Genomic DNA, 17,931 nt, shown 5'->3' with positions numbered 1-17,931 from the left:
AAGTATTTTCTCACTTGGGCGGCAGTGATATAAGGTCTAGAAAAACACAGGTTACATTTCTGTACAGAGTTCATGGCATCAGACTCCCTGATGTGGCCAGTTCTAAAAAGGCAGAAGGCCACTGATAAATAAAAGAGTCGTTAGGAAGCCAAAAAGTTTTAGGACTGATCAATCCAATTTCTAAGATGTACTGATATGATGCTGACTTTATACCCTAAACATGTAGCTATACACATTTAAATTAGTTAAAGCTAAATAAAATGAAAACTTCAGTTCTTCGGGTGCACTAGTCATCAAGTGGTCAACAGGTACATGTGACTGGAAGCCACTATACCGGATGGCTCAGCTAGCCACCACAGTAGAAAATCCTGATGGACCTCGTGTTACCAAATATTAAAACTATTTTAAAGCATAATGGTTAGGTTAATGTACAGAAGAGTCCATAAATGGACGCAAATATATACAAGAATTTACAATATGATTAAAATGTTTTTCAAATCATTGGGAAAAGGATGGATTATTATTACTATTATTCAATAAATGGTTGTCAGACAACAAGTTTGCCATCTAGGAGAAAATAAGGTTGGATCCCTACATTATCCCTTATATCAAGATAAATCCCAGATGGCTCAAAAATGTAAATATAATAAATGAAATCATAAAAATAATTGGAAGAAACTTGGAAAATTTTCTTTAAATAATGTCACATAGGCAAGCAGTTTTTCAGCATAATACAAAATCCAGAAGCCATCAATGAAAAAAACTGGCAGATCCAACTTCATAAAAATCAGAAATTTCTAAATGGCAAAAAATACCAAAATGATGTCAGAAGGCACAGTGAGGACAACCACAGCACACAGGACAGAGAAAGGGCTTGTTTACAAGAAGTCCTTCTGAACTGCTATCTCCTAGAATAAAATCAAGCACGAGAGAAGGTGTGATGCCAACAGTAGCATATCTCTCAGAGAGAAGCCCACGACACCCATCACATGGCTCACCTGTGGGTATGCGGTACCCATGCCAGACAGCACAGCTGACAGCACATCCCTGCCCTTGTCCCCTGCCCGGCTGCATACGGACAACTTCAGCAAGTCCACCATGACACGAGTGTCATCCGCAACGAGCAGACTAGTGAATTCATCCAAGGACTGAGGTTCTGGGCCTGTTGCTTTATTTTGGCTTTCAACATCCTAAAAAGTCCAACAATTAAAATGAGGAATGATACATTATGAAATAGTCACCAGTTTACCCATAAACTCAAAGAATACATGACTACTACTGATGAATAAGGGACTTTCTGAGGCCTTTAGCTTTTAAGAGCATGAAATGCCAGGTTAAGAAAGGACAGACCTCTAAAATTTCCACCACCATGTACTATGCTTTCAAGACCAATTAACTATTTTACAAAATACTGATAATATCTATGAAAAGGCATGCGTAAACTATAAATAAATGACAATTTATACTGTGACCAAATTCGAATCATAGGTGGACGGCCTGGAATGAAGTCACAACATATACAATTTACCCCTCCCTGATTCATAAGATATGCTTGGGAATTTTCTATCAACTAAATTTGTAATTTTACATGTTTTGCCTACATTCTCTATATAACTCTTTCCTAGAATCTCTAAATCGCTTTAAAGTGACTTGTTGGCTGGCACGTAACACAGTATCCATTATCTCTTGTTCCTTGGGTACTTTGAAAATGAAAATAGATATTCTCTTCTTACTTCTCATTCACAGTATGTCAGTTAGAACATACCCCACCTGTCATCATTTACCTCTCCCTCCTCTGTAGCAGGTGAAAGGAGCCCCTTATTTGCCTGTGGCAGCCTCTGACCTTGTGAGGATGTCCCATCCAGCACTGCTGCCTCACAGCCTGCTATCCAACACCTAAGAGCGTCTTGGGGGTTGTAGTGGGGTTTGACTTATAGAAAGGAACAAGGAGCCATCAGAGATGAGAAATCCAAGAGCTTTTGACGTAGAGGGAATGGGAATCACTGAGACCCTGTGCTGAATGGGGAATAACACAGGACCTTCTAGTTCCCCAGGCAGAGTCTGGATCATTAGGGGAAGAACAAGATCCCAGATGTGCCTCTCCTTTTCTCTTTTGCTTTCTGGATCTCAGCAAAACTAGTGCCAACCTTTCCAGAAAAAGAAACGAGATAAAGGAAGCACAAGCCCCACATAGGAAACCTAAGGGAAATGTGACATACCCAATGTGCAAATTCCACAGACTTAGGCCCTGGACACCATACTTTTCTGTGCTAGGAACACAGTTCCTCCCTTTAAAGAAATGGACCCTGCTCCTACCTCTGCATGGATTCCCAGAGATCGTTAAGTGTAGTTCATCAGAAATGATGCCATTACAGAATCTCACTCACTGAAGAGCAGCAAAAGCATTCAGTGGAATATATTAACACGTGATTAATACTAACCTAATACTAATATGAAAATTATTTATTTACATTTACATTTTATGTTATTTATTTATTTATTTATGACTCAAACCAAAACTGAAATGATAGGAATTTAGGGGTATAATCTGGTTAGTGCCTATGTCTCTTAAATAAACTGGTAGGAAAGAAATCCCTCTTCTACCTAAAAGCAAAAATTTTATATAATTCAGGATAATTTCTGCATTAAACCTTCACCATAGGAGATCATGAAGTAGGAGAAGCTGAGTCTAGACACCTAATTTATAAATGGCAATCTTTTTATTACCACAGATGGTTAAGAATAATTTCCATAGGACATATTTTTGCCAGTAGTAATAAAATAATAAATCTAGAGTTCCAAATGTAATTGAAAATAATGCACGTTAAGTAGGTGATGGGGATTAAGGAGTACACTTGTTTGATGAGCACTATCATTTATACCTGAAACTAATATTACACTGTTAACTAACTGGAATTTAAGTAAAAACTTAAAAAAAAAACAAAAAAACAAAAAAACAACGCATGTTTGTCCCCAAAGAAGAAGGGAGAGAGTATGAGCAGGGTAAGATAGCCCAGCACAGGGAGCACCTAAGTGGGGGTGGGGAGGGTGTCCACATGTGGTGGTGGCTGGTGTGACAGAATGGGTCCCTGCTTTGGCAAGCCAGCTTGGGAGGTGAGGGAGAGGTCACAAATCAAGCAGTTGAGCAGAAGTCAAACTGGTTTTGAGCATCAGAAGCTGTGCAGAGAAAAGGGGGTATCCATTGGGGATGACTTCTGGTTTTGAGTGTCAGAAGCTGTGTGGAGAAAAGGGGGTATCCATGTGGGGCAAGGTGTGGCAGCCAACATGGGAGGCTGGCTACCTAAGAGGAAGTAAATAAACTGCCAATAATAGGAATCAGGTTTCTCACTTTCAGAGAAGAGAGTTATAAATACAGAGGGGGAGAAAAGAAGAATGAATCCTGTGTAGGTATTAGAATTGACTGTACTGTTGTGAACCAGTGGTTTTCAAGATATGTAGGTATATAGTGAAATAAATATAAGAATACATATCTATTGTGTGTATATACATACACATACACATTTATTCCCTAGCTGTGTCCACTAAGAATGCTTGAGAACATCAATACCCCAACTTAAATGAGGACATGAAGGCCCAGATCTTGCCTTCTAAATGCCATTCTCCACTAAAAAGAACCAAGACTTCCTAGAGAAACATTTGATTTCTGGGCTGGAGAATAAATCATTTTGTTGAGACTAGAACTGTGTGTTGTGCCAGAAAGCAAGGAAACACGCAAAAAATGAGAACAGGTTAAAGGGACACATAAAATTCTACAAAATAGTTAAAGAAGAAGTAACACTAACCCTTCAAACTATTCTAAAAAAGAAACAGTAAAAAAGAACACTGTCCCAACTCATTCCACTAAGGCCAGTATTCCTCAAATACACAAACCAGGCAGACATCATAAGAAAACTATAGATTAGTAGTATCCTTTATGAATACCAGCTATAAAAACCCTCAACAAAATAGCAAATCAATCCAGCAACAAATAAAAGGATTATATACTTTAAATACAGAAAGGGAGAGAGCAAAGATAAATTCTGTGGTTGTTGGACTGAAACTGAAAATGTTTTTTGGTTTTCATTCTAAGCTGAAATAGTGGTTTGAACTACTCATGGTTTTGCTGGGGGTTTTTTCGTTTACTTATTTTGAGACAGAGAGTGTACAAGCACATGCACAAGTGGGGGAGGGGTAGAGAGAAGGAGAGACAGAATCCTAAGCAGGCTCCAAGGTACAATCACAGAGCCTGACATGGGGATCGATCTCATGAACTGCAAGACCATGACCTGAGCTGAAATCAAGAGTGGAACGCTTAACTGACTGAGCCACCCAGGTACCCCTCATGGTGTTTATTATAAAGAAGATGCTAAAAAAAAAAAAAAAAATGTTCAGCTGCATGCATGTTTGCTGAGAAGGTGTAAACCAAGAACATCCGATAGCAGTCAACTTACCAAGTTTCCAGATCTTGTTTCTAAACTCTATGATCTACTAAAAGGAATCAGGGATCGTTGGAGAAATGGGTGATTCCAGAGCAGGGACAGGGCAAATGAAAGATAAGTCCAGAACACACTGTTGTACCAAAAAGTAAGGAAGTGCTCAAAGAATTATGGGGACATGTCAGGACAAATGAACCAGCCAAAAAGGTCTCCCAAGGGCCAAGTCTAGGATAATTGGGGTGTCAAATGAGGATAGTAATGTATGTCATTATTGAGTAAAGTAGGATCCCATCCAACTTTATATCATCATAGATAGACAGACAGACAAAGATGAGAAGGGAGCTTCTCACAGAAGAACAGCAACAATTCTATTCCAAAAGGAATGATGAAATCTGAAAAATCATCATGTGACAACACAGTTATAACGAATTCAGCTAGAATCATCAACAGATACAAGAAACTAGTGGGTAAAAATATGATGAGGAACAAGGTACTTATAGGTATTTACAGTCTCAAAGTATCTCCTCATGAATAATTACTAATACACTCTTATTAACTTCTGGTAGAGAAACCTGGCAGATACTCTTAAGTGATAAGAATTAGTATCACTAGTAATGCAGCAAATCAACAATGAACATACCCCAGAGGGGTGCAATGAAAAGAACTCTACATCCTTCGTATGGTGTTTCAGCCAAAAGGAAGGACTAAAGAATGTCCCATATTGAGTACTAACGAGACAACACACAACCCTGAGATGGGTTCTAAACCCATAAAGGACACTATTGGAACAATGAGCAAAAACCTGATTAAGTCTATGGATTAGAAAGTAATCCTGGATCAATGTAATGCCCTGACACTCAGGAAATACACACTAAAGCCTTGAGGATGAAAGGGGATTGTGCCCTACAGCTCCCCCACAATGGTTCAGAAATGCCAACAACTGGAGAACCTAGGTGAACGGTATATGGTAGTATAATGTGTTGTATTTCTATGTACTATTTCTCCAACTTTTGTGTACATTTAAGATTATTTCCAAATAAAATGTTAATAAGAAATCCCTTTGACCTCTTTGGTTTTTGTCATAGTTTCTGCAATGATGCTGGCAGCTCCTGGGTCATCCGTCACTGGGATAAATGGTCTAGAAGAAGCTGAGGAAGCAGATGGGGTCACTGCAGAGGGGGTCATGGCATCTTCAGAAGAGATCATCTAGTTTAAAAAGTATACAAGGAAAGGAAAAACTCAGCAACATGGCACACTTCCCACACAATTTCAAAAAGCCTGATCTCAAACCCCTTGGGTCATCTGGAATGTCACAGATGTTATAGAGGTTAGCAAGGAGCATACACCACCAGCTCCAGTGGGGTACAGGGCAACCCTGCAAAGTCAAGCACATTCATATTCCCATGAAAACCTATTAATATTCACAATGGTCACATGAAGATTAAAATGAGCTCACAACTCTTCAAGTTGGGTTTTTCCCCAAAATAGCTTTAAGGTGTCAGAATTGCAGATAAAGGACTATGGATTTGAATTTAGCAACTTTTTAAACGAATAAATCTATTTCTACTTAAGCACTAAAAAGATCCTTTTAAATAAAATATTTTCTAATCCAAGCCAAAAATCACAGAAGTAGGCACAAAAGCACTCTGAATTAGTGGAAGAATGACTTATACTTCTCTAGATACAAAGTAGCTACCATTTCCTTTTTGATCTAATGTTGCTTTATTGCTTTTCTATTTATTTTTACCTCTCCTCTCTTTTCTTGCCATGGATTTGGACTCAGTCTGTCTTCAATATCAATAGCCAGTACACATTCCTCTGCATTCACAGGACTGGCCATAGCAGACACATCAGAAGGAGGTGCCGAGGAGGAGAATGAGGGACACTCCACTGGGGCGATCATGCCAGCTGGCATGAGGGCCCCAACCACCGCATCTCTGTCAGGAGAGAAAGCCAGACCTGTGGTGAACTGCCCTTTACCACTGCAGGACAGAAGAGTCAGGAGCAGGGACAAGCCCTTACTGAATGATGCCCTCATTTTTATAGGATACACATAAAGGAGTTTTGGGAAACTAATGAGCTAATATTCATCAACTAAAAGCTAAAATGTTTACTTAAGATCTTATTTATCTGAATGACCACAGTGATGACAGGTGGAAAAATATCAAACATAAAAATCAGACAAGAATAAACCCCTGGATTTCCCTGAGAAATCTTCTAGGGTTATTGTTAGAGGATAATTTTTTATTTACTGAGAGCTGTGTACCAAGGGTGCTTCACACAAAGTTGCAAAGACTAAACATCTTCTCAATGACAGAGCTGGACTTTGGTCTGAAATTAATTTTCCTATGAAATTTATTTCTACTCATCAAGTCCATAACCATGACAGATGGGCAACTTATTCAGACTGAGAAAATAGCAGCAAGATGTTGGAAAGTCAGTATTATCAAAACTCTGCCGGGGCGCCTGGGTGGCGCAGTCGGTTAAGCGTCCGACTTCAGCCAGGTCACGATCTCGCGGTCCGTGAGTTCGAGCCCCGCGTCAGGCTCTGGGCTGATGGCTCGGAGCCTGGAGCCTGTTTCCGATTCTGTGTCTCCCTCTCTCTCTGCCCCTCCCCGTTCATGCTCTGTCTCTCTCTGTCCCAAAAATAAAAAAAAAAAACGTTAAAAAAAAAAAAATTTAAAAAAAAAAAAAAAAAAAAAAAACTCTGCCTCATCAAGTGTTTGAGTGAAGAAGATGACCAGTGGTCTTAAACATTACTGCATATTCGTATCAATACACATCAATATCATTCCTCAAACAGTAATGCTTAGAGTTTACTCACCATAAAGAATAACAAAATGTTTTTTAAGTTTGGATTTCTGATTCCTATTTCATTCCCCATTAAAGAAAGCACAAAGATACCATCATTCACTATCTAAGGGTATATGAACTAAAACTCACAGCATTTAAAGATAACACCACAATAGTCTCCTAGACATATGATCAAACAAAAATACAGAAACTCAAAGTTTACATAACTACAGGATTTCAAAAGTTAGCCAAGAAGCCTACCTGGCATACATGATTTGCAATGCTGTAAGTATATGAGACAAGGCCTGCTGTTTGGCCAGATTTCCATCCAATGACAGAAGAATCTTGGCAAGAGAAGGGCGATTTGGCTTAGAATTATTTGCACCACTGATTTTATTACTGGCAGCAGAAGAATCAGCATCTGAAGGCACACCTGAAAAAGGAAAATAAAGTGCGGGTTCAACTTTAAAGATCAGAGTTTGCTCTATTCCTATTTGACCTTTCAGTTTAGTTCTAAAACACACTGTAATCTGCATTTTGCTATTTCATAGATCAGGTATTAGGTTCATTAATGGTCTCCCAGAGTAAAAACAAAAACAAAAACAACAACAATTATTTATCTATACTTCTAAAAACAAGCTATTTTCATCAAAGATTTGCTATAACTGAAAAAAAAATATGCAGATTTTTGCTAAATGCATTTATTACATATGTGCTATGAAAATACAATAACTGCCTGTATTTACTTACCACTGAAATGCAAAACAAAAAATAATACAAAACAATGGAGAGAAGACAAGATGTTCACCAATAAATAGTCTTACTAAACACATGTTCCGACTCTTCACTGCCCAAAGAGCTCACAGGCCTCAGCCAAGGGAAGGGAACCAGGTGGAGTACAGTAGTCTATGTGCATAAAGGGGGCAGACCTCAGAGTCAGGGAGGCCAATATAGTCAGAGTTCATAGAACAGAAGCAGAGAGGAGAGAGTTGCCCCGATATTGCTCTGAAGTTGTGCAGGTAACCTCACTCACCCCAGCTGAGGATGCAGCAAAAGGTGATGCATGCCTACATGACAGGAAACTTCCCAAAGTCAAAGAAAGAACTACATGAAAGGACTGGAGGCCCAGCGCACCATCTTGAAGAATACAGAGGGACAAGCATATCACTTGCTCCCGTCAGCCACACAGGAAGACCCCATGATTCATTGGGCAATAAGTAGAGTATTCAGAAGGATCTTGTCTCAGCAGTGGAGAATAACCAGCCCCAGACTAATAAGAGGTCTGAAGCCACTAAACAAATCCAAAACCAAGACCCAAAAGGAACAAAATGTTTCAGAGTAAGGAAGTCAGGAAGACTTATAGACATACAAAAAGCTCTAGCAACATCCAAAGTAAAGTTCACAATGTACAGTATCTAACTAAAAGTTACCAGGTAGGCAGGAAGACAGGAAAATACTAGCCAATTCATAAATATTAAGAAAAATCAATGGATCTAAATAACCCAGAACTGACACAAATGTCAGAACCAGCAGACATGGAAATTAAAACACTTATTATACCTATATTATGTATGTTCAAAAGGGGAAATGGAAATGTGAAAGATATAAAAACACTCAAATCAAATTTCCAGAAAGGAAACTACAATGTCTGAGATTAAAATAGTTTGGTGACATAATCAGCACATTAGAAAATGAAAACTAGTGAATTTGAAGACATAGCAATGGAAGCTATGCAAAATGAAACTGAGGAGAAAAGAAAGCAAAAAATGAACAGAGCACCAATTACCTATGGGACAATTTCAAGAGACCTAACACATAGAGAACCAGAGTTCCCAAAAGAGGAGAAAGAGAAAGGTACAGAAAAACAATTTTTTGAAGAAAAAAAATCTGAAAAATTTCCAGATTTGGTGAAAATTATAAACCCAAAGATCCAAGAAGTACAAGCACAAGATCCATGAAGATAACTGTACCAAGACACATTGTAGTCGAATTGCTCAAAACCAGGGGGATAAAGAGAAAGTCTCAAAACTGTGTGAGAAGAAAGACACATTACATACAGAACAACAAAGATAAGAATAACAGCAAATTCCCAATGAAAACAATGCAAGCTAGAAGACACTGGGTCTTCTTTAAAGAACTAAAAGAAAAAGCTGTCAACCTATAATTCTATACCCAGCTAAAATAAATTGCAAAAATGAAGCAAAATAATGACTAGTTCAGACATTAAGAGCTGACAGGAAAAATCCCCAGCACATCTACACCATAAAACATAAAAAAGGAAGTCCTTCAAGTAGAAGGAAAATAATGCCAGATGGAAACATGGTTTTCCACAAAGGGATGAAGAACCCTGAAAATGGCAACTACATGAGTAAATATAGAGGCATTCTTCTCTTATTATTTAAAACATTTGAATTGATAACCTAATGTTTAAAGTAAATTAATTTTAGGGCCACCTGGGTGGCTCAGTCAGTTAAGCGCACAACTTTGGCTCAGGTCATGATCTTGTGGTTAGTGAGTTCAAGTCCTGCTTGACTGTCAAGCTGTGCTGACAGCTCGGAGCCTGGAGCCTGCTTCAGATTCTGTGTCTCCCTCTATCTCTGCCCCTCCCCTGCTCATGCTCTTGTCTGTCTCTCCCTCTCTCTCTCTCTCAAAAATAAAATAAACATAAAAAGATTTTTTTTAATAAAGAAAATTAATTTTAAATGCTGTGATGTTTATAACATACACAGAAATATGACAACAATAGCACAAAGTCTGGGAGGGAAGAAATAGAATATACTGTTATATAATTCATATACTATATGTGAAATAGTGTAACATCTAAAGATAGACTATAATAAGTTAAAGGTGTATAATATACACTCTAAAATAATCAGTAAAATAGCATAGTATGTTAGCACTCCTAGAAAACAAAGGAGAAAAAATATAAAAAATAATTTAATGGAAGGCAAAAAGAAAACAATGAACAATGAGGACTGATAAAAAAAAAACAGGATGATAGATTTAAAACAAATACATTAATCATATTAAATGTAATTGGACTAAACACCCCCAGTTAGAGGTTGTCAGCACAAATTTTAAAAAGCAAAATTCAACTATATGTTGCCTAAAGGGAAGTTTCTTTTATTTTTTTAAATATTTTGTAATGTTTATTTATTTTGAGAGAGAAACAGAGCATGAGTGGGGGAGGGGCAGAGAGGGAGACAATCTGAAGCAGGCTCCATACTCTAAGCTGTCAGTACAGGGCCCAACATGGGGCTCAAACCCATGAACCATGAGATCATGACCTTAGCCAAAGTTGGATGCTTAACTGACTGAGCCACCCAAGCACCCCAAGGAAACTTCTTTTAATATAAAGACACAATACGTTAAAAGGAAAAGGATGAAAAAGATATAGTATGTCACAGTGCATGGAATAGCATGGTTATATACTATACAGCACTGATCAAAGAAAGCTGGAGTGGCTATATTAATACGGGACAAATTAGATTTTAAAAACAAAAAACTTCAAAGCAAAGGGATAAAAAGGATAACTGACAGAATGATTACAAAGTCAAATAATCAAGGAGAGCAAAGTAAATGGCTCCATATGAAAAGCAGGAAGATCCTAAATCAATAACCTAAGCTTCTAATATAAGAAATTAGAACAAATTAAACCAAAAGAAAAAGAAACAAATTAACAAGATTAGAGCACACATCACTAAAACAGAAAACAGAAAAACAATAGAGAAAAATCAAGGAAACTATAAATTTGTTATTTGAAAAAAATTAGTAAAATTGATAAACCTCTAGACAAACTGGAAAGAGAAGATACAGTCACCAATATAAGGAATGAAAGAAATGGCATTACTACAGATTCCACAAATATTAAAAGGAAAATAAGCCAATACTGCCAATAAATTCAACAACTTAGATGAAAGGACAACTTCCATCAAAGACATAAATCTTACTAGAAAAGAAAGAGATAACCTTGTATCCCTTAAAGGAATTAAATTTGTGGTTAAAAGACAGAAAGAAACCCCACAAAGAAAACACTAGGCCCATATGGCTTCATTAATGAATTCTATTGAAAGAGTACCAATTATACACAAATTTAAAAGGAAAATGAAACGCAGGGAACATTTACCACTTCATTCTATGAGGTCAGCATTACCCTGACCATGATACCAAAACCATACAGAGACATTTGAGAAGCACAGACCACTATCTACCACGAACAAAGAGGAAAAGGTTCTTAAAAAATTTTTTTTAGCAAACTGAATCTAACAAAGAATAACCCATAAGTCAAAACAAAGTTTAAAAGGGAATTTTTAAAATACATAAAAGTGAATAAAAAAAAAAAAACAACATATCAAAATTTGTGAGCTATAGCTAAAAAGCAGTGCTGAAAGGAAAATTTATACTATTAAAAGTTTACATTAGGAAAAATAAAAGGTCTCAAATCAATGAGATGATCAAGAAACTAGACAAAAAATAACAAAATAAACATAAAGCAAGCATAAAGAAAGAACTAATGAAGATGAGAACAGACAGCTAAAAGCAGATAAACAACAGAGAAAAATTTTAAAAACCAAAAAGCTGCAAAACCAACGGGGTTTATCCCAGATATGGAAGACAGACTCAAACACCTGTACATGAATATTCATGCAGGTTTTATTTGTAATAGCCTAAAACTAGAAATAATCCAAATGTCCTTCAGTGTGTGAATAGTTAAAACATAGAAGAGTACTCAGTGATAAAAAGGAATGGATTACTGAAACATGCAACAACATGGATGACTCTCCAGAGTACTGTGCTGATGGGAAAGGGCAATGTCAAAATGTAACAACATAATGTTACATGAAAAGAGCTGTAAGTTAAGCAGACCCACATGGAACCCCTGATTAATATAAATTGGAAAAGACAAGACTACAGTCAAGCCCCAGTTTCATCTATGTCAGAAAAGGAAACAGCACACAGGAAGGCTCAGGATCTTGCCCCAGTTTATACAGCTGATAAATGGTGAAGCCAGAAGACCACATTTCAGGTAATTACAAAAGCCGATGATGCTGGAGACTGAATGTCCCCTCATGAGTGACAGAGGAGAAAAAAATACATTTCTATTAGAATAAAGAAAGATAAAGTTGCCTTAAAAAAATCAATTGTATTTCTATATATTAGAAAGTGCCAACTTGAGTATTTCTAGATAATACACAAGGAACAAAAATAATTTTCAAATGTCACTTATAACAGTATGAACAATATAAAATACTCCGGGATAAATACGATAAAGACTTATAAAGTAAAACTATAAAATATTGCTGAGAAAAATTAAAGACCTCAAAAAATGCAAAGAAATGCTACATCCATGGATTGGAAGATTCAATATTACGAAGATGTCTGAACTGATCCATAGTCAATGCAATCAAAATTCCAAGAAGGCTATTTCATAAAAACTGACAAGCTGATTATAATACTCAAAACAGCATCTGAGAAAGAACAAAGCTAAAGAATTACCACAGCCCGAATGTGGGTCTTTTATAAAGTTATAGTAATCAAAACAATGTGGTATTAGCATCAAAACACAAAAATAAGTCAATAAAACTGAGCATCCAGAAATAGATCCACACATACACAGACAAATGATTTTTGACAAAAGTTCAAAAGACAATTCAACGGAGAAAGAATAGTTTTTTCAATATATGCAACTGAAACAACTGGGTATTCACACACATGCCTCCAAAACAGAATTTCAATGCACATCTCATACAATATATAAAATTTAACTTAAGATCAAGCATAGACCTAAATATCTACAACTAAAGATCTTACATAACACAGGAAATAAATCTTATGACCTTGAGTACACAAAGGTTTTTTTTAGATATAACACCCAGAGTATGAACCATTTAAAAAAAATTGGATCAAATGGATTTTATCAAAATTAATAATTTCTGCTCTTTAAAACTGACCTGAAGAGAATGAGAAGATAAGCCGTATTTCAAGAAAATATGTGCGAGTCACATATCTGACAAAAGACTTGGATCCAGAATATATAAAGAACATTCAAAACTCAATCATAAGAAAACAACCTAGTTTTAACTACAGTAAAGATAGGAATAGACACTACAACAAAATATATATTTGGATAGTAAATAAACATGATGCTTAACATCATTAGTCATCAGTGAAATGCAAAGTAAAACCACAATGAGATACCACTACATATCTACACAAATCTAGGCTAAAATTATAAAGACTGACCAAACCAAGTGTAGACAAAAATATGGAGGTGGTATTATTATCACCACAGGTGATAAATAACTAATTACAGTATATCCATAAGTGAAATATTACTCAACAATAAAAAGGAAAGAATTACTGATACATGCAACATGGAAGAATCTCAAAATAATTATGTTGAATGAAAAAAGATTTCAAAAGTATATACTGTACGATTCCATTTATATAAAACTCTAAAAAATGCAAATCTATATATAGTGTCAGAAGACAAGTCAGGAGTTGTGGGAGGAAGGGAACTTGAGAAGGGGCACAAAAGATATATCTGTGTTCACTTATCTTGACTCAGTGATGCTTTCACAGGCACAAACATGTCAAAGCTCACAGCAATTACACTTTAAATATGTACAGTTTGTTGATTATACCTGAATAGAGCTGTTGAAAATACCAAGTAGCCCAGCACAGTGCTTACATATGTCAAGCAGTTATTATACAGCACTGTCAGAGTAGACCTGATCATAATATAAGAATCAGCATCAGTACTTCCTTTTAAAATTTTCATTCCAGCATGCAAAAATCAGAGTACCATGATCTTGGTTCAGAATGCAGTTAACACAGTGCTACAAACTCTAATCTGGTGGTCTTATTAAATATTCTATCTAGAATGTTGCTGTACCATACAGAAGGATCTCATACTAAAAACAATGCTGTGTTACCTAAATATGAAGCACCTAAAGGGTCTCTTGCAGTCTGAAAGAGAACAGGCTCGTGGACAGAGGGTGTTGCCACATCAACAGTAGTCCATGCCACACTGTGTGAAGACCCACAAGCCACTCGTGTGATCTTCTGGCCTTCTAAGCCTTGCACAAGTGTGGGCTTTCTATTAACCGTGGTCGTACCATTGCCCTGTTGGCCATGGTCATTATCCCCCCAAGCATAAACCTGTTACAGGGAACAAAAACAGAATTTTTCAACATTTCAAACATTTTCTCTAAAATTACTTCAAAATTCTTTCCAATGACTATCAATAAGTATCTACTTAATATCAATCCAATGAATTCATCTATTTGGCTTTGTTTTAGGAAGCAGGGAGATTCTCCTCTTCAATAAGGTTCAATACTTATTTTTTCCTTTATTTTGCAAAGAAAAATGATCAAAAACAATATTTTCACTTTTCCAGTAATTCACTTCTTGGCTTTACAGAACTAGAAGGAATAATTTAAGTCATTTTGTTTTAAAAACAGTGTGCTAATTTGTTGTCATAAATGAATTTTTAAAATATAACATTCATGAGCCTGTCATGGATGAGTAATACTTGTCATGAATGACTTTATTTCTAAAATGATGTACGTATATCTCTCCATCAGCTATCAATTTCTAAAGTGAAACACTGCTAACACCTTAGCAGTAGGAGTACCTTCCATGACAATAATCTTTTCTCATTTACAGGTGGATTTTAGAGCAGGAAAACCCACTACTTTGTAATACATGTTAGTCAACAACTCTTTACTGGGTGCCCTGCCCATGCTTACAACTGGACAGATACACACAGGAACAAAATGGGCACAGCCCACCCTCCTAGTTCTTCATCATTTCATTTCATTTCATCGTAGGTTACACTTTTGATACAAGGACTTGTCACCTCAGCTTACCTGCCCTGCGTCTGTGACTGCTAGGCAGTGCAGGGCCCCGACGGCCACATGCACAATCTTCTTCCCTCTCAGCCCTTCCACCACCTGTGGCTTCCGCACATGCACATCAGAGCCATGGCCCAACCTGAAGTAATCCCCCTTCCCCCTGCAAGAAAGTCAACAGTGTGCATTTTAATATATGGTTATCATCAGGTAATGTTCCACAGGAAAACACCCATTAAAGCCAACATGTTAACATCAGACTAAGTGCCTAGGGTCTCTGAAATTATGTTATAAAATAGTATATCATTAATTCAAATTAATTCACTAATTCTATAGTAAGATCCTTAACATATATTGTACAACACTTAAGTTACTGATGTAGATTTTATATAAAGAGTTTGAACACATGACAATTTCAAATGCTTCTTAAAAGTCCTCTCAGGTCTAATTCTTCCTCAAGCTGCCGCTGAGTCATAACACTCAAGCAAAGGCCCATCACACTGTCATAAGGTCAGCTGGGTGCCCTACTCCTTTTAAATTTAATAAAATAAGCTTTCACAAGACAGACATGAACTTTTTCAGGATCAAAGAAATAAAAAATCTGCTTTCTGTCCATTTGATCACTAGGCTTCTGGCATGGTAAGGAAGAAGAAACCCTCTATATAAACTTCATCTAAACAGAAAAGACAAGCTGGGCTAAAAATTCTCTACTGTTCTTTCCCAAATGACCGAGTTACAATGAGAAATTTATTAATATTGTCACTAATCCTAAGTCAAAATAAATAAAAGAACAAAGATGCCTGGATAAGTAAGAAAATGAAGAGTTAACCTTCCCTCCAGGGTAGGCATGGGGTACAGGGTGGAGGCCCACCACTGTCTACATGGACACGGACACATTGATGGGTGACCGGGAGTTTACGTACCAAGTCCATACCACTCCTGACTTGGTGAGAGCCAAGGAGAACTGAGCTCCACACTCAATCTGGCACACACCCTGTCCATTCAGTCTCTCAATGTTCTGGGGAATGTTACAGCCTTCACTTCCTCCTCGGCCCAATTTTCCAAAGTCACCATCACCCCAGGAAAATACCAAACCTAGGTTCAAAAAATATGTACTTCAGGCCAGCATTCATGATGTTCCTACCCACCCAGAAACATAGAGTCTGGCAGCAGCTCACCTTCATCAGTCAGAGCCAGGGTCTGTGCATCTCTACTTCCACATGCAACCTGGATTACTCTGTGACCAAGAAGGACTTTGACCTACTCAATTACAAATTTAAAAACAGAATCAAGCACAGGCACTGAAAAAACAAGGGAAATTTTTTCCACAGACTGAAAGCCAATAATGCACATGTCTTTATGAACTTTCCTAGACTCGAAGCTTATCTTCTCTTGAAATCAGCAGATGGTAAGTTTTCTGTAAGCAACAAAAATGTGTATAATCACCATTTTGGGCTTCAGTTGTGTTGTATTATCCCCATGTCCCAACCGGCCGTACTCTCCAAGGCCCCAGGTGTACAGCTCCCCACTGGATGTGAGGGCTGCGCTGTGCGAGCTGCCACAGGCAATATCTCGGATACGCTTGGTTTTCAGGGCCTCTATAAGCCGTGGCTTGTCACAGTTCCTAAAGCAAGATAAAATAATATTCCCCATAATTGATCAAGTCTTTTTAAAGAAGAAAAAAAGGACATCAACACTGATCCACATTTAGTCAAACATCTGTAGATCAACTATCAAACATTAAAACAGATCATGTGAGGCCAAATCACATGCACAGATATTTTTAACAAATACATATTTTAAGTTCCATTTTCAAAAATGACCTATCCTATTTAATTTTCTGCAAAATAACTACCAAAAGATGTTCACTATTATTATCAGTAACAGTTTCTTACTAGCAAGTAATGAAGAAAATATTCTTACATTCTGCTGAAGTGTCCAAGTTTGCCATCGTCACCTTCACCCCAGGAAAACACCTTCCCATCAACCGTTAAAGCCGTAGCATGCCGGCCACCTGCAACATCCACACAGATATGGGCTGCCAAAGTTGCATTACAAAAAGTTCACAGTGTAATTACTTACTCTGCCTGGCATAGAGTATGTGCTCAATGAATATGTGCTGAATAAATGAGTAGATAGGATCAACATTTCAGGGTGACAAATACATAAAGTAAGTGAACTTTTATTAAACTACAAAGTTGAAATCCTAGAAAGAATTTTACTTGCAATGAAGAAGAAAACAGTGCCATTTAATAATGGGGTTCCTGTTATGTTAAATATACAAAAGATCAAAATTCAGATGGAAAAAAAGTAGAAATAAGTACATTTGTGATTAGGCAAATTATCAAATGTACTGGCAATTAAGCTTTAGAAAAATGCACACCAACAGTGAAGTTATTTAAGCAAAAACAGCATCATTTACAATTAAGGCACTGTACTCAATCTTCATGCTCATGCTCTTCCCCAGTGTGGACCACTGTCCCAGTCCATCCACTCTGCCCCATGATTGAACAACACTATCTTTACTGGCATTTTCTGTCACCTGTGTACCTGCCAACTCCTGAGATCCCAGTCCCCCACAACATTCATTCTGCCCTATTCTTTACCAACAGAACCCACAGCAAGGAGAGTAACAATACACTCAGCTAAAAAGTATACTTCCCAGACTCCCTTGTCCAGAGAGGATGGTGACAGAGACATGACAGAAGTGAGCAAGGCTTCCTGAAAACTGTTTTAGAGGGAATGAGTGGGCTGGAGGAAACACCTGTCTGTGCTCACCTAGGAGAGCTGCATGGCCATCTATCAAGGATGGACAGAAAGAGCGAGCCTGTGCTTATGCTCCTCGTGGG

At 37.3% G+C, this 17,931-nt stretch overlaps 1 protein-coding gene across 1 annotated transcript in view; it reads right to left on the bottom strand.

Annotated features, from left to right (window-relative positions):
* Positions 1-17,931, bottom strand: part of HERC2 (HECT and RLD domain containing E3 ubiquitin protein ligase 2) — a 263,428-nt gene that overhangs the window by 50,674 nt on the left and 194,823 nt on the right. The window contains exons 58-67 of the mRNA XM_049614147.1: positions 17,006-17,096; positions 16,529-16,706; positions 16,261-16,342; positions 16,006-16,177; positions 15,101-15,245; positions 14,165-14,390; positions 7,491-7,662; positions 6,184-6,373; positions 5,502-5,642; positions 999-1,190 (exon numbers count right to left, since the gene is read on the bottom strand). Of these exons, the coding sequence (XP_049470104.1) occupies positions 999-1,190; positions 5,502-5,642; positions 6,184-6,373; positions 7,491-7,662; positions 14,165-14,390; positions 15,101-15,245; positions 16,006-16,177; positions 16,261-16,342; positions 16,529-16,706; positions 17,006-17,096 (1,589 nt within the window). The remainder of the gene's footprint in view (positions 1-998; positions 1,191-5,501; positions 5,643-6,183; positions 6,374-7,490; positions 7,663-14,164; positions 14,391-15,100; positions 15,246-16,005; positions 16,178-16,260; positions 16,343-16,528; positions 16,707-17,005; positions 17,097-17,931) is intronic.

The sequence above is a fragment of the Panthera uncia genome, assembly GCF_023721935.1.
Source record: "Panthera uncia isolate 11264 chromosome B3 unlocalized genomic scaffold, Puncia_PCG_1.0 HiC_scaffold_1, whole genome shotgun sequence".
NCBI classification, from domain to species: domain Eukaryota; kingdom Metazoa; phylum Chordata; class Mammalia; order Carnivora; family Felidae; genus Panthera; species Panthera uncia.
The sequence above is the reverse complement of the archived record's forward strand: the minus strand, read 5'-3'. Positions and strand labels throughout refer to the sequence as shown.